Here is a 25791-nt window from a genome sequence, read left to right as displayed (position 1 = left end):
TTCAACTAGGTAGCAAGAAATCCAGCAACATTAGTGCATTGAAAAAAAAATGGTATTTTATGCGGTACTGTAGACTAGTGTGAAGCTTCATACTGTGTTTTTTGTATTTTTAAAATTTAAATAATATTTTTAAAATTGAATAAAGTCATTTTATTATTTATTTTTTTTATTTTAATAAATTTTAAAAAGTTTGCGTTTTGTGTCGCTTCTTCCGTGACGCTCGATTAGAGAAAAAGTAATACAACGCCAGTATAGAAGCTTTGCTTAAAAATGAATGATCGAGCAAGGCATAGATTTGTGTTTTTTTTAATGTCAGTGCCTTCCCATATTTTGGTGAGTTTATTCTTATTATAGCTGACCTGACAATAATCGTGAGACGTCGTCGAATCTCATCTTTGCACCATCTGCAGTTGTTCTCTTTCATTTGGATGAAAGAGAACAAGTAATTAAATTGTTTAACCACTTTGTATCCTGTCACGGTTTGCATATACGTAAAGTCATGTTCTCTGATTACTTTATCCAATTCATTCATAATGTGTTCCAGTTTTTCTGTTTAGAACGCCAAACTTACGTTATTAACTATTAAACAAGACGAACAGATTGAGTTCGTTCGGAAAAATATTCCCATGAGATTTTTTTTCATAATCACTTTCAAGGGATACACCAAAATAAGATTCAAAAGGCCGCCCAGACGAAAAGTTATTCACATTTTTTTAACTATTTTTTTAAACACATTTTAAAGATCAATTTTTTTTGGCCCGTGAATATTTTTTTTAGTTTTTTGGATAATTCTGAACAAAAATAGGTCTCTTGTAATTTTTCTGTCAACTTGATCATATTCAAGGCTCAAAAATACAAGTAAGAAATATTGTTTTTGAATTCACCCAGGAAATATATTCAAATTCAAACTTTGTTCTATCAGTTCCCGAAAAGTGTTTTGGACTTATTTCATTTTAAAATATTGTTTTTAATCGCGTATTACAATACGGGCGATGCGGCGTGTATAAGAGAGAGAAACAAAATTTGCTGGTTTGAATTCTCATTGTATAAATCTCCTGCTATACGCACTTCATTAACAATTAAAAAACAATGTTTTAAAATAAAATAAGCCCAGAATTTTCATCGGGAGCTGATAGAAGAAGTGCTTAAACTTAAATTTAGGTACTTGATGATTTCACAACTTTTACTTGTGTTTTGAGCCTTGAAAATCGTAATTTTGGGCGTTTTTCAGTTTTCAATTGTTTATAACTCGAAAATGATCAAGTTTAAGGAAAACTTCCAACGGACCTTATCTGTTCATAATGATCCAAAAAACATAAAAATTATCCGAGCCAAAAAAATTTATTGTTTTAATTTGTTTAGAAAAAAATTGTTTAAAATAATTTGATCAATTTTTCGCATTGGCGACGTATTGAACCATATTTTGGAGTATCTCAGGAAAGTAAATATGTAAAAAATATACTGGGAATATTTTTTCGAACGAACCCAAACCTTTCGCTTTTTTTTCTATGTGTACATTGTTTACCGTGACTACATCATTATTTATATTTAGTCGATGTTATTAATTAGAATTAGCATTATTAGCATATTAATATGTTTTTAATTATGTTATTAATTAAATAGTTAGTTGATATTATTAATTAGCTTATACAAGAAATCAACAAAACACCAAGTCAATGTTTTTATTATTAATGAAACAGCTCGGTCGGTTCACATATGTCTTTTTATCCCCTGACCGTGGTACGCACCTGTGGGTATTTAAGCTAAAGTTTTTTGCAGCTTACGAGTCAATCAATCTACGCTGACACACGTCAGAACGCGAAATAAAAGAGACAGGAGAAGGATCCGCATCTTGGGAATAGAAATTTTAGGTGAAATGTAAGATCTTTTACTTGGGGTGCTTTGACATGTCGCTCCGTTTTTTTTTTTTATACAGGTTTCGATTTTTAGTGTTACAAAGTCGAGGGTATTAAAGATAAGTCGTTTTTTTAAACCTTGAGAGAGAAGGGTAACCAATCCAATTTATTTTTTATCGGGGTGCCGTTTATTAAGTTCAAGGACCTTACTAGTCGCAATAGATGTGTTATTCACCGTACAATGTTCTTTCTAGGGATTCATTCATTATATGGATTGAGGGGTGCGTGCAAAGCGGCAGTGTTAGTGAAAAGACAAATTATTTTATTACAAAAGGGGCTATGCGGATAGGCGAGGTGCTGGCGAATAATTTTTTGTGTGAATCTTAAATAAATGTATTTAATTTTTAAGTTGTTTTTGATTTTATTTAGGTTTCAAGAAAAAATATTTTTTCGCAAATGTTTCCTCTTTTTTATTTTTATTTTATAATTTTTATCAATAACTACGATAACCCAATACAATATAATCCGAAAACCAATCCAAACTGATCAAAAATGGCCATATATATATGATCTATATATATATATATATATATATATATATATATATATATATATATATATATATATATATATATATATATATATATTTCAAATTATTTTTTCGACCGTACTGTTTTAAATATTGATTTATAGTATCAGCAATCGGTCAGGAAATAAAATATATATATATATATATATATATATATATATATATATATATATATATATATCATATATATATATATATTATATATATATATATATATATATATATATCATATATATATATATATATTATATATATATATATATATATATATATATATATATATATATATATATATATATATATATATTTGGCAAAAAATACTTTTTGCCAAAAAAAAAATACCTCACTTTCTGTGAAATTTCTAAAATATCTACCCAGTTTGAATAAATACTTTGAGATACTCGGCTCGTGGGTAAAACTTACTGTGTACACACAGGGGTCAAAAAAACCATGACTTATAGTTAATTTTCACTTCTACCTGTTTCGCGATTTCAGTAAGAACTTGTCCTGGTCCTTAATAATTTGAATTAATTTTATTTATGTTTACATAAATTACGTAGATTGTACAAACATTTATACATTATTTAATAGTTTTTATATGTATTTATTATTTCATGGATTAATAAAGATCTTCTATCAGTACAATTCTGATAATTTTCAATGTAAATACAAGAAATCTCGACTACAGTATGTAGAATTACGAAATTGTCTATGGTCCTGACTAAGTAAACAGAAACAATATTTACCAAATGCGGATACGAATATGTAAATTTGATTATCTGTAACATCCAGTTATAGCAGATATTATACATTATTTTATCTGCAGACATTGCATGTATATTTTTGGTGCAAGGTCTTTCTAAATATCCGTTTAGATTTTATCGCAGTCCTAGGGTACAAATGTAAAAGCAATAATTGAATTTTATACATGTTTATAGACATAAAGAGGATTCTAAAACTATTTTCTTGTAATACAGTTTATTGTTTTTATTGAGAATAAGCCACGATTGTACTTTAAAATAACTTTATTTAAAAATAACATGTTTATTTATAACATGTTTTAAAACAAAAAAACAACAAACAAAATTGTAAACAATTTCCGGCTTGGAAATCGTAACATCAAAATCAAATAGAAAATATAATTTTTATAAGAATTCATTGTGGTTTAGTCCTATGTCCAAAATATTTAATACAGAAATAGACAAGGCAAAAAGCTCGAGTTGGTTTAAAAAAATATTCCCATAATACATTATGGGATGCTATATACATTATATCTACTACATGTCTCATGCCATTTTATTTGATGAGTCATGTGCTAGGATTCGGCTAGTTGTTTATTTTCTACTCAGCCAGAGGCCTTCTTAACGTCAATAAAGTAAATTTTACCTTATAGTGTGTCTATTATCATCCATAGTGTCATATGATGTCTCGTATATCGCTATACGTTAATAAATAACGAAATGCTGTGTAACGCCCTTTTGGTAGTCGCTTTGTTTGTTTTTTTCTATCTTAATATATTCGTTATATCCTCCCCCTTCATTTGCTATACCGCATGTTAGGATTCGGTCAGTTGTTTATTTTGCACTCGGCCAGAGGCTTTCTTTAAGTCAATAAATCAAAATTTGTCTTACAGTAAATATATTTTTATTCATAGTGTCCTATGATATCTCCTATGTCGCTATACGTTCATTAACATTGAAGATACTCTATACTGCCCTTTTGGTAGCTGTCTTATTTGTTTTTTCTATCTTAATATAATCGTTATTTTCTTACCTTTCATTTAACACATCACACGCTCCAATCGGACCAATAACAACGGAGATATGATATAATACCCTTTTGGCATTGCTGCCATGTGTGTTTTTTCTGTCTTAACATATTCTTTACCCCTTCTCTTTTACAATGAAGTATCATACGTCACGATCCGACGATCTATTCTACACCCACCACAAAACACTAAAAAGCTATTTAAATCATCAATACGACTTTTTATCGCAAAATAGTGGCAGCTTTTCTTTCGGTACAGTTATTTGTAATCAAACATAAAGTAAATAAAAAAGTGCCTAAATTAGCATATCAATTTGATACAAAGAAGCAATGTCATTACGAAATATGTAGAAGTGATATACACGCCCTAAATCAATTTTAGGCAATATATATTATTTTATAAATTTTCTAAAGCCTTTATTTCTTTATGAACAATGTTATTTATTTATTAAATAAATATATTTAATAAATGTTTCTTTATAAATTTGTAAACCAGTAACGTATAATATATATATATATATATATATATATATATATATATATATATATATATATATATATATATATATATATATTATACGTCATCAATCAAAAATGTTAGCAATAAATCAATTGTATCGATTCAAAATAAAATATGATTTAAATGTCAGATTTATACAAATATTTTAAAATCAAAATTACTTAAGTCGATCCGGTATTTCTCGAGTTGTTACAAAAAAGTTTTAAAAAAATTAAATGACGTCTTATGCAATCGATCTACGTACAAAACCAGCATTTACTACAACTACTACTACAACTAAATATAAACTAATATATAAATTATTTTGCAAAATAAATCTTACCTTTAAATTAGAGCAACCAAGATTTTTGTCAATTTTGCGAAAAAAATAATAAATATTATTATTAATAATTGTCTATGTTATTAATAATTATCTATGTAATTAATATGTATTAATACATGTAATTAATATTGTTAGTATTTTTAATTGAACGTATCATTTCAAGAACAAAATATGAATGTAATGTCAGATTTGAGTAGTTCAGATTTTTTTTTCTAGATCGCGCTAGGAAAGAAGGTTTTAAATCTAAAATAACGTAAACCTTGACATTATTTTGTAATAAATTTTACCTTAATAGTATTAAAATTAATTATTAATTATATTAATATATCATTAATACAGTATTATTATTTAAACGTATTGTTTCAAGAACAAAATATGATTGAAATATGGTAGTTCATATTTCTTTAATAGATGGCGCCGTTAGGTGACCGGAATTACAGTGTGACCTGTCATTGTCATCATAGCCTTTTATATAGATAGATTCGGTTGAATATACTACTCTGAATTTTCTTTTAGGAAAGTTGTTTTCATTCAAATCAGTTGATACAGTTATAAATCAGAATGACGTTTTCAACTATCCTACACAGTTTTTGAATTCAATGGAATTGCCTGGACACCCACCTAACAATTTACAATTAAATGTAGGATCAGTTGTCATTATGCTGCGTAACATTAATCAACCTTGACCGTACAATAGAATGGGATTGACTGTGAAAAGGATAATGAATAATGTCATTGCGACAACGATCATCAGTGGAAAATACACAGCAGAGGATATCTTGATCCCGCGTAAACTGATGATTTCAACGAACGTGCCATTTGATTTTAAATGTTTACAATTTCCAGTGCTTTTGGCTTATGCAATGACAATAAAGAAATCACAGAGCCAACTGTTGGCGTAGGTAACTTAGAGTTTCCATGTTTCGCGCATTTGCGTTTTTTTTGGTTTTATTTTCTGTTAATTCTTTAGACACATTATTTAATTCTAAGGCGGTGCGAAGGTCCGGGTCAGTAAAAAAATAATAAAAATTTTGTTAAAAAAAATGTTTGAGGTGGACCACTCTTATTTATTTACCAGAAGAGTTTACCAACTAACTCTGCGACACTAATATGACTATTAAAACAAAGGGGGTTAGTAATAGAGAGGTGAAAATTAAGGGCTGTATGTATTTTTTTAAACTTCATAAAAACACAAAAATAAAAAATTTTGTTTAGAAAATAAAGAAAAATGTTTAGGGTGAATTACCCTTACAACTTAGGGGTATGAAAAATAGATAACAATCTATTCTCAGGCTTATAGAATATACATGTAAAATTTCATCAAAATTGGTCCAGGTTTCGGAGAAGGAAGGTTTTACATCCCATTGAAATTCTAACCGCATCTAACACTGCTTGACTTCTGTGATCGAACGAGAACCGGTATATTCAGTATGGTATGGCTGTGGCCCAATCTATCAATACTAACATTTATTTTGTTAATCCTAGCTTCCTTAGTTAGTCATAATATGGCGCCATCTATTAGTTATAGTCCGATTTAAATTGGCAGAAAACCTGTTTTTGAAGTCTTTCCGTACAATTTTTTTTTAAATTATCTTTTATAGCCTTCTCCTGATAATACCAAAGACAACAAATAATTATTTAATTTGGTGCAGTCGGTCTGAAGTGATGCCCGTATGAACATTTCGGCGATTCATTTTTATTAATATAGATAGTTTTAAACAAATGGTAAAAATCAACTTTTGGTGCTCGGACAAGTTTTTTTATTTATTTTTTTTTTAGATCATTATTAACAAAAAAGGTCTCTTGCATTTTTTTTGCAAGTTCATCGTTTTCGAGTTATAAACAGTTTAACACTAGAAAAACGAAAAATACCAAAAATACAAATAAAAAATATTATTTTTGTTTTATTTTATGGCATTGTTTTTTAATCACTGCATTCTGTTAAGAACTTCGATGTTTGTTATTCTGTTATTCTGTTGGTAAAGCTATTCCGTAGCCTCTTTAAATATGTATTCGCAATAGCTTTCAAAAGTTAATCTGAAAGTATACTTTGTTCGTAGTAAATTTTAGAACAATTTTAGTTAGTTATTTTGTCAATTCATCTTTGTATAAACTTATTCTATATTCATATTTGTCTGAATATTAAGTGCACAATTGTAAACTGAGTTTTCTTTTTTACAGGTATGTTACTGCTGTGATATTTAATTAAAGTCAAATGTCGGGTGAGTAAAATCAATAAACACTATTTATAGAAAAATATATAAGTTTCACTTTTTTTAAACACTTTCATTTTTTTACAATCAATGTGATTTTTTTTATTTTAATAGTCTTTTGGCCAGTTGAGTTTTGAACCAAAATATCGTGAAAAAACTTTTCAGCCTGATCTTATCCTAAAAATTGTTGACATAATTTTTTTTTGTGATACAAATTCGAAAAAAGGACTGAAAATATAAATACAATTAAAATTTTTTTTCCGTCGACCATCCATTTATGATTAATTTTAACACCCTCAAAATCATTGATTAATGACCCCTATTAATGAATGATTTTCTATTAATGAACGATTTTATTATATGCAACACAACATACATTGCTTGTATAAATTAATTTAACCACATTTAACGCTCTGTGATTGGCAGTGACCTGTGGTGTAGGCAACCAAACAAATAGGTACCTATTTATATTCCCACTAAAAAATTATTTAAAATGACATAGCCGCTGTAAGTACTGTCTGTCATTGTATGTCATTATTTATCGTTAAGTAAATAAAAATTTAAACTAAGATATTTTTATTTCTGAAAAGTTCGGTCGACGGAAAAGTTTTGTAACGAACTCGTGAATTAAAATGGCGATTAACAATTTCGAACATTAACGCGCTCGCTTCGCTCACGCGTTAAAATATCTAAATTGTTAATCGCCCTTATTAATACACTTGTTGGTTAAATAACTATTCCGTCGACCATCCATTTATGATTAATTTTAACACCCTCAAAATCATTGATTAATGACCCCTATTAATGAATGATTTTCTATTAATGAACGATTTTATTATAGGCAACACAACATACATTGCTTGTATAATAATTTAACCACATTTAACGCTCTGTGATTGGCAGTGACCTGTGGTGTAGGCAACCAAACAAATAGGTACCTATTTATATTCCCACTAAAAAATTATTTAAAATGACATAGCCGCTGTAAGTACTGTCTGTCATTGTATGTCATTATTTATCGTTAAGTAAATAAAAATTTAAACTAAGATATTTTTATTTCTGAAAAGTTCGGTCGACGGAAAAGTTTTGTAACGAACTCGTGAATTAAAATGGCGATTAACAATTTCGAACATTAACGCGCTCGCTTCGCTCACGCGTTAAAATATCTAAATTGTTAATCGCCCTTATTAATACACTTGTTGGTTAAATAACTATTCCGTCGACCATCCATTTATGATTAATTTTAACACCCTCAAAATCATTGATTAATGACCCCTATTAATGAATGATTTTCTATTAATGAACGATTTTATTATAGGCAACACAACATACATTGCTTGTATAATAATTTAACCACATTTAACGCTCTGTGATTGGCAGTGACCTGTGGTGTAGGAAACCAAACATATAGGTACCTATTTATATTCCCACTAAAAAATTATTTAAAATGACATAGCCGCTGTAAGTACTGTCTGTCATTGTATGTCATTATTTATCGTTAAGTAAATAAAAATTTAAACTAAGATATTTTTATTTCTGAAAAGTTCGGTCGACGGAAAAGTTTTGTAACGAACTCGTGAATTAAAATGGCGATTAACAATCTCGAACATTACCGCACTCGCTTCGCTCGCGCGTTAATATATCTCAATTGTTAATCGCCCTTATTAATACACTTGTTGGTTAAATAACTATAAGAGCGTTGCGAAGGTTTAAAATAATTTCATTTCTATCTAATTTTCGGCAAGTCTTCAATATTTCCGCAAAAGCCTTTGACTTTTCTACATTTTTATATTTATGTATTAACATGGTACCAATTTTTTACCAAAAATTTATATAATATATTATTAACGTAATTTAAACCTCACAAAATGTTTTATATCTTACACAGTGGAACCCGTTTCCCGACAAGTCACTTTCAAATACTGAACTGATTTTGTTTGGAACCCTAGATTGTTGTAGATTTATTATTGATTCCTCTACCACTAATTTTAACACTATTAAAAACTATTAAAAACTGTTTAACGCTTTTAGCATTTTTTAATAAACACCAATAAGATTCGTAAGAACCTTACAATCTGATCAAACAATATGATCAATGAGTAACTTTTTTCTAGCCTTAATTATTACTAAAAACTTTCAGAGACTAGTTTCTGTTAATTTATTGCACAAATATTAACCTGTACCAACACTTGCACTATACTCTGCTTTTCACTTAACTAGCTCGAAGAGTTTCTTTCTCTTGAGTCTTCTAGCTAGATCCGTGTTGTTAAGAAGTTGAATGACCTCAACATTGACGTGTTGAAGAAGTCCTTGGTCACGATTCTTGGCAAATTTTTTAATGGTCTAGTTACGAATATCCATTTCTAGGTCCCTATGAAGGTCACTGTTCCCATAGTACCAAGGAGCGTTAACAATGCTCCTTAGCATTTTGTTGTGAAATCGCTGCATGATGTTTAAATCACTCTTACTAACACAACCCCACAGCTGAATGCCATATGTCTATATAGGTTTTACAATCTGTTTATCTTCTTCTTAACGTGCCCTATCAAGTCCCCTTGACGTTGGCGATTAACATGGCGAAACTGTCTCTGTCTTGAGCTATTCGAAAGAGTTGCTCAGCTTTCCTCATTCCTGTCCACTCCCTGATATTCTTCAACCAAGCGGCCTGCTTTCTACCAATTCCTCTGCGTCCTTCGATTTTACCCATCATAATAAGTTGAAGAATATTATATCGGTCTCCCCTTACTACGTGTCCAAAATAGGCCATCTTTCTACATTTGATGTTATCAAGCAGCTCGCGAGCAGCATTTGCTCTCTCAAGGACTGCCACATTTGTCAGCATACCCGTCCATGGAATTTTTAGTATACGTCTGTGCAGCCACATTTCAAAGGCCTCCAGACGATTAATGGTGGATATTTTTAATGTCCATGCTTCGACACCGTATAAGAGGACTGACCAAATGTAGCATTTAACCATGCGCTTTCGAAGTTGAAGTTGCAAGTTATCATTACAGAAGAATGACTTCATTTTTAAAAATGTCGTGCGGGCTATCTCGATTCTACGTTTTATCTCTTGATCTGGATCTGGTTGTTCAGTAATATGGCAACCAAGATAATTAAAACTGGACACTCTTTGAATTATATGACCATCAACATTATAATCGTGCATCTTGATGTGCTAAGCGGCTAAACACCATGTGTTTTGTTTTTGAACAGTTTATGTTTAGGCCAAACTCTCTTCCCACTGTATCAATGGCATTTAAAAGGCATTGTAATCCATTCATGTCATCACTTAAAATAACTGTATCGTCTGCATATCTGATTGTATTTATCAGAATTCCATTAACTTTCACGCCCCATTCCAAATTATGCAGCGCTTCTTTAAATATTCTATCTGAATATAAATTAAATAACAGTGGGGATAGTATACAACCCTGTCTGACACCTCTTTGTATTTTACATATTTCTGTTGATTTTCCGTTTATGCGAGCTGTTGCTGTTTGACGCCAGTATAAGTTTTCTATGAATCGTATGTCTTGACTATCAACTCCTTTATCTTTTAATATTGTAATTAATTTGTGATGCTGTGCTCGATCAAATGCCTTTTCATAGTCAATAAATACAGCAAAGACGTCTTTCCTTTGATCTCGACATTTCTGCAGTAATACATTTAGTGCAAAGAGGGCGTCCCGAGTTCCCAGTTCATTTCTGAAGCCAAATTGTGTTTCATCCTGGTCTTCTTCACATTTATCTCTGATTCTACTGTGGATGATGCGTAGAAATATTTTCAAAGTGTGGCTCATAAGGCTTATCATTCTATAATCTCTACAGTTTTTCGGACGTTGTTTTTTTGGTAGTGTTATGAATTCGGACTTTAACCAATCTTCAGGGATATCACCAGTGGAATAAACATCATTGAAAAGCTTGACCAGTATTCCAATGTTTTCCTCATTTATAAGCTTTAGCATCTCTGTCGGTATGTTATCAGGGCCAACGGCTTTCTTGTTCTTTGCTAACTTTATAGCATGCAGTATTTCTGATTTTAGTATTTCTGGTCCTTCACCTTCAACTAAAGTCTCCAGTTCTTCGGGTCTATCATCATTATACAGTTCACTTATATAATTACACCAGGTTTTTCGAATTTCATGTTCGTCGATTATCATTTTTCCCGACGAATCGGTTATAGTATGTGGAGTTTTCTGATGATAAAGACCAGCTACTTCTCTAACTTTTTTAAACATATTAAACGTATCATGTTTTTCATTCAACTTTTCTACATCCTTGCATTTATCCTCCATCCATTTTTCTTTAGCCACCTTTATTTTTTGTTTAATTAGTTTCTGTTTTTCCTTATATTCTGTCTTGTTACCTTTCAGTTTCCTTCTTTGCTCCATTAATTCCAGAATTTCATCAGTCATCCATTGTTGTTTTTTGTGTCTGTGTAACGTTGTTGAATATTTTTCTATTACTTTCAAGGTAAGATCTTTAAATGTGTTCCATGTTTCTGTGTTGTTTTCATTGATTGGTTTCTTTAGCTCATTGTTTAAGTCATTTTCTATTAACGTTTTGTTGGATATTGAGATATTTAATTTTGGTGTTTTGGGGCTTTCTTGGACTTTTTAGAGCTTCACTTTGATGTCAGTTATTACAGGGTTATGGTCTGAACCGATATCTGCACCAGGATATGTCGTTACTCTGGTGACGCCATTCTTAAATCTCTTGTTTACCAGAATATAGTCTATCTGATTTCTAATCATATGTAGTGAATTATCTCCTGGTCTGCTCCATGTGTATAACCTTCTTTTGTGTAATTTGAAGCATGTATTTGCGATTATCATGTCATCTGTTTATACAAAAGTATTTTGTTGTAGATGGACAGGACTGTTTTTCTTTTCTTTTTAATATAGCGCAGCCTAGCGTCTAATGTAACACCCAAATATTTTGTGGTATCGGCATATGGTATCTAAGTAAAGTATTATTTACATTAACAGGACTGCATCGTTTATTCTAGTTCGTAAAATGAATGTGTACTGACTTTATTTCGTTTAATTTAATTCTCCAGTATTTAGTCCAGTTGTTATGTCTGTTAACAGATGTTGCTTCTTCATGATCTGCACCTACGACCAACACGGCAAAGGTAGCTATTGTGAAATGATCTAATTCATGGATATCACTAGTGTATAATAGGTACAGTACTGGTTCTATCACACTACTTTGTGGCACACCTGCATTGATTAATTTTAATTCCGAATTGGTCAACCCTAAAATCTATCTGAAATATGTGATCCCAATAATTCTGTGTATTTACTTCAAAATCCTGATTAATTTATATTTAAGTTCTTCGTGCCACACTTTAGCAAAAACTTGCGCCACGTCCAGGAAGACAGCGGAGCAAACTTTCTTTTCTTCTAGTGACATCTCTATTATATTCGTTATTTTATGGCTCGATAATTGAATGTCTTTCTCGAAACCCAAATTTTTATGATGGAATGTGAGCCCTAAGGTCTATGAGAGGTTTCAGCTTTTTAGCAATAGCTTCTCGTATTGCCTCGAAATTACAGGTAGTGAAAAAATCGGCCTGTAGGATGGTACTGTTTTTAATGGCTTTTCAGGTTTAAGGATTATTGCTAACCTCTGCTACTTTCCATATCTTGGGAATATATCTTAATCTGATCGAGGAATTTATAAGATATGTCAGTTTTACTATGGCTTTTCTAGGGAGTTGTTTGAAGATTTCCCCAGTAATTATATCAAACCCAGGTGCTTTCATGGGATTGATGTTTGCTTTAATTTCGTTGGGCATTTCTGTTGGACATCCTAGTTTAATTTCACTTTCTTCCTGTGTGACGTTTCCCCGTTCAAGAGTGTTATTATCTTCGTTTCTTCGAGATATTTACCTTTATTAGCCTTCTCTAAATTGCTTTAATTGCTTTTTGCCCATCTTCCCGTATTTCTTTATGGATGATTTTGCAAGATCGGTCGTTTAAATTTCTTAGTCGCTCTCCAGAGGGAATAATTAGTTGTGATATTATTTGTTAGTTGTCTTAGATAGTTACTAATTGATTCGTTTTTATTTTTTCTAATTTCTCTTTTAATCTGCCGAGCAGCATTGTTTAGTTTAGTTTTATCATATAGCCTTTTAGGTAACGTTTAGCATATTTATCTAAATATCAGTCACCTAAAAAATTCATTCCATAATTTTGATTACAATTTTCGTGCTAAAATCATAATTTATTTGAGTAATATTTCAGCGATATTCTCATTAACTCTGTAAGGTTTATGTCAGGCTCGTAGGGAGTAAACTTTTAATAAGTATACCTGATACGAGATATAAGATATAGGATATGTAGAGTGATAGAAGATATATCATTATTCCAACATTATAATACTTCGTGTATTCTGTGGTTTCGAAACTTTAATCTGGATGCACAAGTATATTTCTACCATGCTGTCCGTAAAAGTTATATTTGGTCTTAGTCGTTCTATTATTTCGTCCTTTTTACAATAATACCCATGTTAACCCATTTTTAACCTGTAAATTGTAATATGAAACATTATCTGACATTGACACACATTTATGGTAAATTAGGAGTAAGCATTCCCTTTAGCCATTTTTTATAATTAGTATGGTTCATATAAATATGGAAATCAGCTGACTTTTTATGGATATAACTTTTAAATACCTGCGCGTCAGAGAAAACGGGCTACCCACCAAATTTAGGAAATTTTATATTTTTTTTTGTATTTCTTCGTTTTCTTTTAATTTGTTTTATTTAATTAAGTTAAATGAATTATCACCTGTATTGAGAAGCTATAATGAGCCTGCAAAGAGAATAAACAAATTCGAAAAACCTATTAAACCCTAAAATTCTCAGAACTCACTATTTACGAATCAACGAAGATACGTGAAATTAATTGTTTTGAGAACTGTGTGACCTATTGTAGTGTTCTAAAGAGTTTCTGAAATATCTTAGTGTTACACTTACTTTATTACAGTGAAATGTATTTCTTCTATAACGATGGAAAAATATCAAAAATCTGTTTAGATTGTTACATTGCTGGAAAATGGAGCAAGCTAAGGAGATGTGGCAAGATAATTGAATGTTAGTCGTTCAACTATGCACAGAACTTACCACCGATTTCTTAAGACTATATCTTATCAACAGCGACTCAGTGAGGATACCAAAAGGAAGACAACAGTCAGAGAAGATCGCTTTCATACTATGGCTGCATTGCGAGACCGGACGCAAACTGTTAAAATGCTCCAAAGCCATGTTCAGCAAGCCCAAGAGCCAATAATCAGCGTTTCAACTGTCATCGACATAAATGTCATCGAGAATCGTGGTGGCAATACACATTATTGAATCGAGTGATGCTTGCCTTTTATGGACTCTATAATTCAATAATTATTGTTATTGTAACTGTAACTGTAATGGTACATCGAAATTTTCAATAAATTTATTATTTTCTTGTTGTTTAAAATTTGTTACTAATGATAATGCTGGGTTACGTGCCACAGGAGCAACTGACTAGATAGACAATAAAGTTAATTTGATAGAAATAAGAAAAAAATAAAAAGCTCCTTGATTATTTGCCGTTTGATAGCGGTCTTCGAAAATATTCATTGGTATTATTATGCCTACTTTTTCCATAGATATTAGATGAGTAGATGCACGTTTAGCCACAATAAATTATGGTTACGTTCCTACTCAAAATAGTTTTATCAATATCTAGCTGTTTCATGAGTGTTCTTTATTTTATGATTTTTTAAAGATATTAGTTTTGGAAGTAGTCGTAGTAGTTATTCTCAGCTAGATATTTTCGATGTAAGCTCCGGAAAGTTGGAATTTTCGTATTAACAATTTTATAATTAATTATGAACTGGTGAAGAAATCATTTACCAAAATCTTCCAAGTTAGTTCTAGGTGCGACATTTCGGGTTTTTTTGTTAAATCTTTTAAAGGTTTATTTCTTGTTAATTTTCGACTATTACTTCCTTCTTTTGCTAGTTGATTTTGATAAACTCCTTTTTTGTTGTTACACTTTCTTTTAACACTTCATCTCGACACAGATTGTACAGTATTCTTAATGCGTAAAAGTCAACTTCGACTACATAGTTCGGGTCTGCTCCTCACTGTTTTCTATTATGTATAGCGAATGCGTTCCCAAATCGATATTTTCAGACGCGTTTCTATATTTGACAAATTGTTCGTACAGTTTGCCAAAGATTACAGACTGCCAAGAAAATATTACACAAATTATAACGTAATTAATCAGAATTAAAAACAAATTAAGCGAAACTAAACTGATTATTAAACATACCCTAGCGCCGATATAAACTTTAAACACAACTTACTCTACTTTAATATAAAGATTAAATTAATCCAGTTGGATAAAACCTCCAAGCTTAATAGAACAGACCCAGAACTTCTTAAAAATTCCGAAATACGAGAAAATCTAACGACGCAAATAAACAAATTATTCGAAACTGCAATTGAAAACAAAAACTGGATGTAAATTAAAAATTCACTTAGATTTGAGTGAATAAAGCAGTAACATTACTAACAGTAACTATCTGACATTTGAAGCATCACCACAACACAGAATAAAAAAGGCTATTCTGGACCACCTACGAATGGAAAGTAGAAGCTATATAAAAAGTCTCAACTATGGTAAGCCTGCAAGGCCAGACGATTCCTATTCAGAATTCTTGAATATTATGGATGATAACCAAATAAGGAGAAACCAATAACCTACATGATCGACTAACTTATTTGAATCAATCAATCAAACCATGTTTTTACCTTGTTTAGGCTTTTGCCTCTTCGAGGGAAGGGTGCTCCTCTTTTTTGTGGAATCAGGGGGTTTGATAAACTTAAGGGTGATATGCGTGTGGTGTTATAGTGATGGAGTGCTAGAATGCTGAGGTTCAGAAGGTGGCGTATTGTGATGAGGAGCACACAAGAGGAATTGTTGCTAAGCCAAATAAGCCAAGGGGAGGTACTTTCAGGGTGTTAACAGCCATACTAGGAACGGCTCTTAATTAGCGTTTTTGGCTTGCAGTTGTTAGCTGCGATATTTTATGGGGATTGATTCTAATATATCGAAATACTCATCAGGAAGTTCGTTTCCAGTGTTATGAAGAAGTTCTGCTGGAGTGAATTAATATTTTCTTTTAGGAATCCTGGTAAGTATTTGCCCTCGACGATGGCAAGGATTTTTAAGTATTTGTTTGGCTCTGTTGTTTGAGCCTGGTATAGTGCGGAGGACATACCTCCTGCTGAGGGTCAGGATTCTGTCCTTAATTGATGTTATATTGGCCACTTGGTGTATGAGTGCTGAGGGGTAGTCTCTGCGCTTGCTCGTGCAGAATCTAAGTATTTTTCTTTCTGTAGCCATGATGGTGTTCATCTGGCGGATGTTAAGCGATGCATAGACGCATGCCTTGTATTCGTTTATCGGTCTTATATAGGTTTTATAGTTGTGCAATAGTGTTTTATTATTTATTTGAATTGTAATCACTCTTATATATGGTTTTCCCGTCGTTCCGGTACATACATCAAAACTTCCCAGCGGCGGCATCAAAAGTCTCTCGCATCGAACGTCGAAATATTCGAAAGGGTTCTAGACTCCTCTTCTTTACCTCAGAAAATTGTAGATCTTTATTGAACGCCATTAGAATCGTTGTCTCAAAATCAGAAATGTTGTCTCTCTCAACCATATATAAAAAGAGCATGGCGTCGCGCAGCTACTATGCTCGGTCCTTCTTTAGTACACTAAATAAAAAACTCTAGCGTAACTTTACTTGCTCCATTTAAACTTTAAAGCCTTAGTATTTCATGAACGGTTTATTTCAGGCAATACTATATCGTCGCGTTTGTTATTAAATAACCTTTATTTTGATATATATATATATATATATATATATATATATATATATATATATATACGAGGACGGTTGCGTTTCGATTTAATTTAAGTCTCTTACCACTCCCTAACACGTGTTTGTAAGAAGACTCAAACTAAATCAAAACGCACCGACTACTCTGGCAATTATAGGAAAAACAATTACCAAAGTATGCTACTAGAGACCTCTAGTGAGGAAATATGAAGTTAAATGTGTCGATAGCAATTAAAGTGGTAGGCGTTAGGGAGTGGTAAGAGACTTAAATTAAATCGAAACGCAACCGTCTTCGTATATTTATCGTCCTTACTCGACGCAATGAGTACAAGAATGATGGTAATTTATATGGGTAAATTGTTGATGCATAGTGGAATATAAATATTCCCAGCATCGCTCTGAATGTCTTGATTAATCTTGGGTATACAATTTACTTTAATTGCTATCGACACATTTAACTTCATATTTCCTCACTAGAGGTCTCTAGTAGCATACTTTGGTAATTGTTTTTCCTATAATTGCCAGAGTAGTCGGTGCGTTTTGATTTAGTTTGAGTCTTCTTACAAACTCTCTCTGATGACGGGTAGACCCAGAAACACGTGTTAGGGAGTGGTAAGAGACTTAAATTAAATCGAAACGCAACCGTCTTCGTATATTTATCGTCCTTACTCGACGCAATGAGTACAAGAATGATGGTAATTTATATGGGTAAATTGTTGATGCATAGTGGAATATAAATATTCCCAGCATCGCTCTGAATGGCTTGATTAAGCTTGGGTATACAATTTACTTTAATTGCTATCGACACATTTAACTTCATATATATATATATATATATATATATATATATATATATATATATATATATATATATATATATATATATATATATATATATATGTGTAATGACATGTCTCGCAAAACAGAAAACCAAAAAACGTATATCGATCGAGTCAACCGTATATACGTATTTCTGACTATTGGTCGTCTTCAGTACGGTGCAGCCAAGTTAGAAAAGGAGCATGTTAACTTGGGAAAGGATATATATATATATATACATATATATATATATATATATATATATATATATATATATATATATATATATATATATATATATATATATATATAGTAAACTCTTAAATATTGGGGAAATCTGCAAGAAATACTCTAATGTGTATCAATTGTTTCGCCGAACGTTTTCGCCAAAGAGAATTAATTTGGCTTCTTCAGGGCTGAAAGAGAATAAATTATAATTAGCTACCATATATTATCTATTAAAACATTATTGATCTTACCGTAACTTAGAATTGTAGAGTTAGAATATTAAAAAACTTTGCTAGTAACATAGTGGTGTTTTTTGTTACTATGTGCAAAAAAAGTTTTTTATAAGAATTGAAATGTATGGTAGTTTCGAACTTGACACGTAAAGGCTTACCCAAGGTTAATCGAAAAACCCAATGCAACTACATTTAAAAGGAGGTAATTCTTTGAAATGTCGGCAATAACTAAATTTTTGATTTTAAATAGTTAAAAGTGAGGTTCTGTTTAAGCCAGAACGCAAGCGCTGACAACTTCATTATAATTGGTATGAATCTTTATGTCCTTAAGGTTCATTGGTAAAAAACGAATGAATTTAAATCCCAGTAAAGGGAAATATTATTTTGATTTTCTTTATTTAATTATATTATATTGTTCATGTATTATTGAATCTTATTGAGACGTATCTAAGAAAAGCAAGGGAATGTTATATATTTTTTGTTAATGAAAATTAATTATAAAGGTATGTTAGTTGTTAATGGATATATCAGTCAAGAACAATGAACAATATAATATAATTAAATAAAGAAAATCAAAATAATATTTCCCTTTACTGGGATTTAAATTCATTCGTTTTTTACCAATGAACCTTAACGACATAAAGATTCATACCAATTATAATGAAGTTGTCAGCGCTTGCGTTCTGGCTTAAACAGAACCTCACTTTTAACTATTTAAAATCAAAAATTTAGTTATTGCCGACATTTCAAAGAATTACCTCCTTTTAAATGTAGTTGCATTGGGTTTTTCGATTAACCTTGGGTAAGCCTTTACGTGTCAAGTTCGAAGCTACCATACATTTCAATTCTTATAAAAAACTTTTTTTGCACATAGTAACAAAAAACACCACTATGTTACTAGCAAAGTTTTTTAATATTCTAACTCTACAATTCTAAGTTACGGTAAGATCAATAATGTTTTAATAGATAATATATGGTAGCTAATTATAATTTATTCTCTTTCAGCCCTGAAGAAGCCAAATTAATTCTCTTTGGCGAAAACGTTCGGCGAAACAATTGATACACATTAGAGTATTTCTTGCAGATTTCCCCAATATTTAAGAGTTTACTATTTAACTAATCTGCAAAGATTAAATTTCTTTTCTCTATATATATATATATATCGAGAAAAGGAGTACGACCGTCAATCCAATATAAACTAAGGTACACTCGAAGAGTGGTGGGTTTTTCGGTCAAAGTGGAGAAATAAAAGACAAAGAAGATGGCTACTTCATCTATTTATTGAAGACGTTTCGCTTTCTGCTCAGAAAGCATCATCAGTTCATCTAAAAAGAACAATATGAAACCAAACATCCATAGAGAAGTTATAACCAAAGTGTGTTACCTTACAAAGACATGTAGCAGTCATATATATATATATATATATATATATATATATATATATATATATATATATATATATATATATATATATATATATATATATATATATATTGATTGGTAAACAGATCGGTTTAGTTACTTTTATTTGTTTACCTGTTTACACCTGCTTGCCCGCTAGCCATGAACGTAAATACGTAGGCAATACCTCATAGTCCTATTTTATATGTTTTAAACTTTTAGTTTTAATAAAATTTGATTGGTAAACAAATGGTTGAAAGTTGTTAAAAAAAAATTAATTAACATTTTTTTAGATAAGGATAGCTAGGAACATATTTTGATACATGTAAGACGTATTTATCTATGTATGAAATTTGATAAAAAAAAATATTTCATTCGGTTAACAGATGGATGAAGGTCGACCTAGATTCGGATCCCTTCGGACTACAATACTGTCCTCTTTCCATTGTTGGTCATTAATTTTTTTTTCATTTTACTCAAAACGCAAATGTTTTGCATTTATATCTTTCAAATACCATAAGGTACAGCGTCGATGGGGCAATATAAGCTTCGAAGACCTTTAGACCCTTATTAATCTAGTTCAAAGTCTTAAAATAACCTAGTTAGTCTATTTAATAGAGGAATTAATCTATGTCGTAACAATATGTCGAAATGTGTTTACACAGCAAAATAAAAACACAACAGATGAATCAGCAGCTAAATCATCGATAGCTGCAACTAGGCAACGACTTTCATTTCACAAGCGTCAATAAAAAACTGAAAATTCCAGCAAAGGAAGAACTGGAATACAAAGTAAACATTTAACTTGCATGTTATTACCATCAACAAGAATGATAACACAGCCCAACAAAATGAAACATTTGGTGCTTGAGAAATTACGAATTTTTAACGTTCGTTAATTTTTGATGTCCTGATTTCAAAAATGTCTTCTTTTTTTCATAGTAGTTTTTTTTTAAATCGATTGTATAATTTAACATTGCTCGAAAAGATAGCTCGCACACAAAGAGAAATGCGGATTCTGATCACTACCGTGTCGAAAGTAGGGTAAGGGTCAGAATTTTAAACATAAAAAGGAAATAAGTTCCAAACACGAACGATACAATGTAAAAGATACCAAATATACGAACAAAAATAGAGATTATAAACAAAATATAAATATCAAACTAGAAAACAGATTAAAGAAAACATAAATGAAGAGTGGAAATGATGCAAAAATATCAGGAAAGAAGCAGCCGAAGAATTATTAGGCATGGAAGGTAAACAAAGAAGAACAAGAACGAATAACTGTTTTGACGAAGAATGTCAGATTATAACAGAAAGAGAAACCAGAGCATATTTACTCTGGCATATTTACTGATGTACAGGCAGAGGAGGAATATAAATAACTACATAAAAAGAAGACAAGAAATCCACCGCAGAAAGAAGAAAGAACATATGAACAAAGAACTTCAAGAACTACAAGAACTAAGTAATCCAACAAAGACAAGAAAGTTTTACCACAAATCAGTTTCTCGAAAGCAAAAAAGAATTCAAACAAAACATGTGAAGAGATATATTGACAAAATACCAAAAACAACTATGACGATGGAATTCCTAAATGCGACTGAAAATGTTTTAGATTATATTGATCTATTAGATGTACGTTTTGTCACGTTTTCTATTGTTTTTAGTTATGTGTTCTTATTGTATGTGATCAGCTAAATAAAAAATAAACTCAAAAATTGGATTCATAACACCCAACGCATACACGATCGGATGTGAAATTTCGTGTAGGGACATACTGTTCCCGTATCGCTATATCCATTTACATTGGCATTATGCTGTTTAATTTAATACTTGCAAGTATGTAAAGTATCAATGTAAACCCAACCACTGTTTGGTTTGCGGTTAGTAGCGCAAGCACTCCAAAGTTCACTGAAGAAGGACTGAGAAATCCGAAAACGTTCTGAACTTTTTTATAATCCATGTGAATTTAAAAAAAAATAAAAAATAAATAAATAAAAAATAAATTCTCCGCTACTGACACGTTTATGTGTATTATATTTATTTTTTTTGTAAATATTATGTTTTTTTATTGATTTTGTAAATTTCTGTTTTCGTGCAGTATTTTAATATGAGCTACTTTTTAATAGGATATAAATTTATGGCTTGTTCTGATCGAAGTTTCAGTCCTAAATGAAATTTTGTTAGATTATCATTATCAATATTTCTTTCGTAAATAATGTCACTATTTCAAAAGTCATATTATTTAAATATAAATCAAATAACCTACTAGCGTTAAGCTTGACGCTTATATAAAAGGTATATATTCAATCTACACCACACAAACCAATTTTCCTATTTGGTTAAAGTGCCTTGTCAATCTTCATCTATTTTGGCAAAGCAGAGAGAGCGCAACCGACCGTCACATCATAATAATCGAATCCGTTCTTGTAATTCAGAGCGTAGGCGTCGCACGAAGACGTGGCGTGGTGCTCAGTTGCTCCTTTTTCACTGATTTAATATGTGTTCATATATCCCAAGGATTTATAAGATTTGTCATTTGAATATAACCCAAATTATAACTATATTTCCAACACATCGAAAAATAAATTCGTATCGAGATTTAAACTTAAATTTTTGCACCACTTTTTGGAATTTAATAATACGTATAAGTGATGAACTTGCTTAAATAATTTCGGTCGCGCAGTGCACTTTCCATTTTGTAGTTTTTGACATGACGGAAACCAATAAGCGATACGTTTAGTTTTTAAATGGTGTAATATTTTTAATAAATTGAGACTTTTTACAAGAATAGAGTTAATATGAAAAGAACAATCATGGATGTCTGAATTTGCCAGCGAAATACCTGCCTAATGATGTGCCACACATGGTATATTCACTATTTAAAATTAATGGGCCGTGGTACTGAAAGAACTGGATACCTGTAGAACTGTTAAAACGGGTGGAAGAGGATAACTTGGAAGTATTGGCAGATTTGTTTAACATGATGCACGATACAGGAATAATACCGCGAGAATAGCTTAAGTCAGCGTTTATAACCATTCCTAACAAACAAGCAGCAAAATGGTGCTCTTACTAGCGAACATGAATCTATAAAAAGTTACAAGAGGAGATTAGTGCGACGCAGTTCGGTTTCCAAAATGGAATGGGTACTCGAGAAGAACTATTTGTCATCAAAATACTGATTCAGCATACACTTGTCCATTTTTGACAACGAAAAAGCTTTCGATACAGTAATACATGAAAATCAATACCTATAATAAGCACATTGATTGTAAAATCATAAAGATAATACAAACCTTATATTGGAATCAAAGTGCCATAGTTCAAATTGATGGGCAGCAGTTAGAAGAAATGAAGATCTGTAGAGGAGTTAGACATGGATGAATTTTATTGCCACTTGTGTTTAACTTACATTCTGAAGAAATTTTCAAAAATACGCTCAATAATATCAAGCGGGAGTTACCGTTAGTGAAAAATTAATTAACAATTTACGATATGCAGATGACACTGTGATCATTGCAACGAGTATAGAAGACCTACATTATCTAATCGAAAGTTTAAGTATGAATAGCGCTGAGATGGAAATTACTATAAATGGCCAAAAAACGATATATATGCTAATTAAAAAAGACTACAAAATATACGTCACATATTGACAATAAATGGTAACGTGATAGAAAAAGTAGAAAAATATCAGTAATTGGGAACTTTGATCAATGAAACCAATGATCATACTACAGAAATAAAGAGGCGAATAGAGATTGCCAGTTCAGCAATTAAACTAATGAAGCCACTCATAGGTTATATATTTTCAATATTATTATATGGAGCTGAGAGTTGGACATTACAAAAATGCAATTTAAAAAGAATCGAGGCTTTCGATATATCCCTGGATATACCATAGAGCATTAAAAATATGGACTGATAAAATTACAAATAAAGAAATACTGGAAATGGGTTGGTAAAGAAACAGAACTAATCACCACTATACAAACAAGAAAACTGGAATACTTAGGTTACGTAATGAGAGGACCAAGAAATTTGTATAATACAAGGAAAGATTCAAGGAAGAAATTCTGTTGACCAAAGGCAAAATTTTTGGTTGAAGAATCTATGTAATTGGTATCAATACAGATCGATTTATTTGTTTAGAGCAGCAAGTTCAAAAATAAAAATAGCCATTATGATAGCCAATCTCCGTAGGGAGGCGGCACTCTAAGAAAAAGAAGATACTGGAAGCGAGGAGGTTCACAAATGACAGGTGTCTATATTGTCAAAAAAAGACCTCTTTGGAATTGAAATCGAACTGTTTTAGCATTTTCATAAAATCTAATGAAAAACTTTCTCGCTAAAGATCAGTTAAAGCTTTTTTTTATTCCCACCAAGTATAATTTATATGACGTACACATTATATTCTGCATTTACTATGTTTTACAGATAATTAAATAATTTTTAATCCATATGCCTTATTTATATACCTTAGAAAATTATGTACTGAACAATGAACAATATATACATTATAATCTCGTGGTTGTCTCTCTGCTAGTTTATCAGCGAACGTTCATTGATCTGTCCAGATAATAAAAAGCAATTTATAAAACGTATTGGTGATATGAACGTTGTTACACTTTTGAACCTGATTAAACATGTGTAACATCATTTCATATTTTTATTTATATCGAGTAATGACATCAAAGATGCGAACAATTTTTTACAACTTTTTATTGATTAGATAGTTTGAGAGCAATTGAAACGTAAATTTTTTTTGTAATCAACATGAATCGTAGATTACCAAATTAATAGCACATATCTAAAGATATCATTCAATGGTACCATATTGGACACAAATATACTTTTTATTAAGTACATTCGTTTTCTTAAGATACAAAAGAGTACATTTTAAAAGAAATTAATATAAATAGAAGAAATATATATTTTTTAAATCCTATTTTCTATTTTGTATGAAAAATGCATTTATTATCTTAAAAAAATCTTATTGTATTATTTTAGATAAGCTAATAGGCAACTCTTAATTAAAATATAATCAAAAATTACAATTACCGCGCATTGTTTTGCGTAATTTTTAGTAATACTTTTCGCGTAAGTAATTCGTAATCGTATTATTTGAAATTAGACCGATACGATACCACGAAGTATCAAAGGATTTGACAGAATTGTGCCCTCTCTATATCGACTTTTTTTGCAACTTTAGTGACCGTTGACTTGTCCTAAAGGGCCCCAACCCTTTTTTTATGTAAAAGTGGTTTCGGTAAAATTTGTACAAACTTTGCAGAGAGGTAGCTGTAGTCATGCTAATCGAAAATTTTCATTGCCTCTATACATATTTGTATAATATACAGGGTATTAGTTTTGCTATATAAATGTATGTCTAAATGCTTCTTTTTCTGAGATACGGAGTGTTGAAATTTTTTTTACAAACTGAAAATTTATTGCTCTAAAACCGGTTGAGATATGCAAATGACATTTGGTGGGTTTTAAGAGGAGTTATTGTGCATTTTTTGCCATTAAATTAAGAATTTTATATTAATCATTGGCGGGCTTACGTGTTATGGTCTCATTTTTTTTAAGCGTACGGCACTGAGATATTTTAAATTAAAAATTTGAATTCTTCGTTTAATTTGTGACAAAAAACTTTCATTCTTTTGCCTGGTGTATTTCTTATTTGCTTACGTAAAAATGGTTTCAGTTAAATTGACTGACTTTTACGCCATCTGAATTTCAATAAACAAATGAATATGGAATCTGAACGACAATTCTTAATGTCCCTCTGTCAAAAAATAAGAGAGATATCATGGATAGGATATCTTAGTGAACCATGTGGAAAGTCTCACTAATAACGGGGACAGTGCTATAGAAATATCCCCCTTTAGACAGTTTCGTGGGGGTCTACATATGCAAATAAACTCAAACTTCAA

At 30.9% G+C, this 25791-nt stretch overlaps 1 protein-coding gene across 3 annotated transcripts in view; it reads left to right on the top strand.

Annotated features, from left to right (window-relative positions):
• Eip63E (cyclin dependent kinase Eip63E) overlaps nt 1–25791 on the top strand; it is a 1081826-nt gene that overhangs the window by 295636 nt on the left and 760399 nt on the right. Inside the window, exon 2 of one of the 3 annotated variants that reach the window (XM_072534722.1) lies at nt 7236–7276. The exons of the other annotated variants lie outside the window; for them this stretch is intronic. Coding sequence (XP_072390823.1) covers nt 7270–7276 — 7 coding nt within the window. The 5' untranslated portion in view covers nt 7236–7269. The remainder of the gene's footprint in view (nt 1–7235; nt 7277–25791) is intronic. 3 annotated transcript variants of the gene reach the window in all.

The sequence above is a fragment of the Diabrotica undecimpunctata genome, chromosome 6, assembly GCF_040954645.1.
Source record: "Diabrotica undecimpunctata isolate CICGRU chromosome 6, icDiaUnde3, whole genome shotgun sequence".
NCBI classification, from domain to species: domain Eukaryota; kingdom Metazoa; phylum Arthropoda; class Insecta; order Coleoptera; family Chrysomelidae; genus Diabrotica; species Diabrotica undecimpunctata.
Note: the sequence above shows the minus strand (reverse complement) of the source record. Positions and strands in the feature narration are given on the sequence as shown.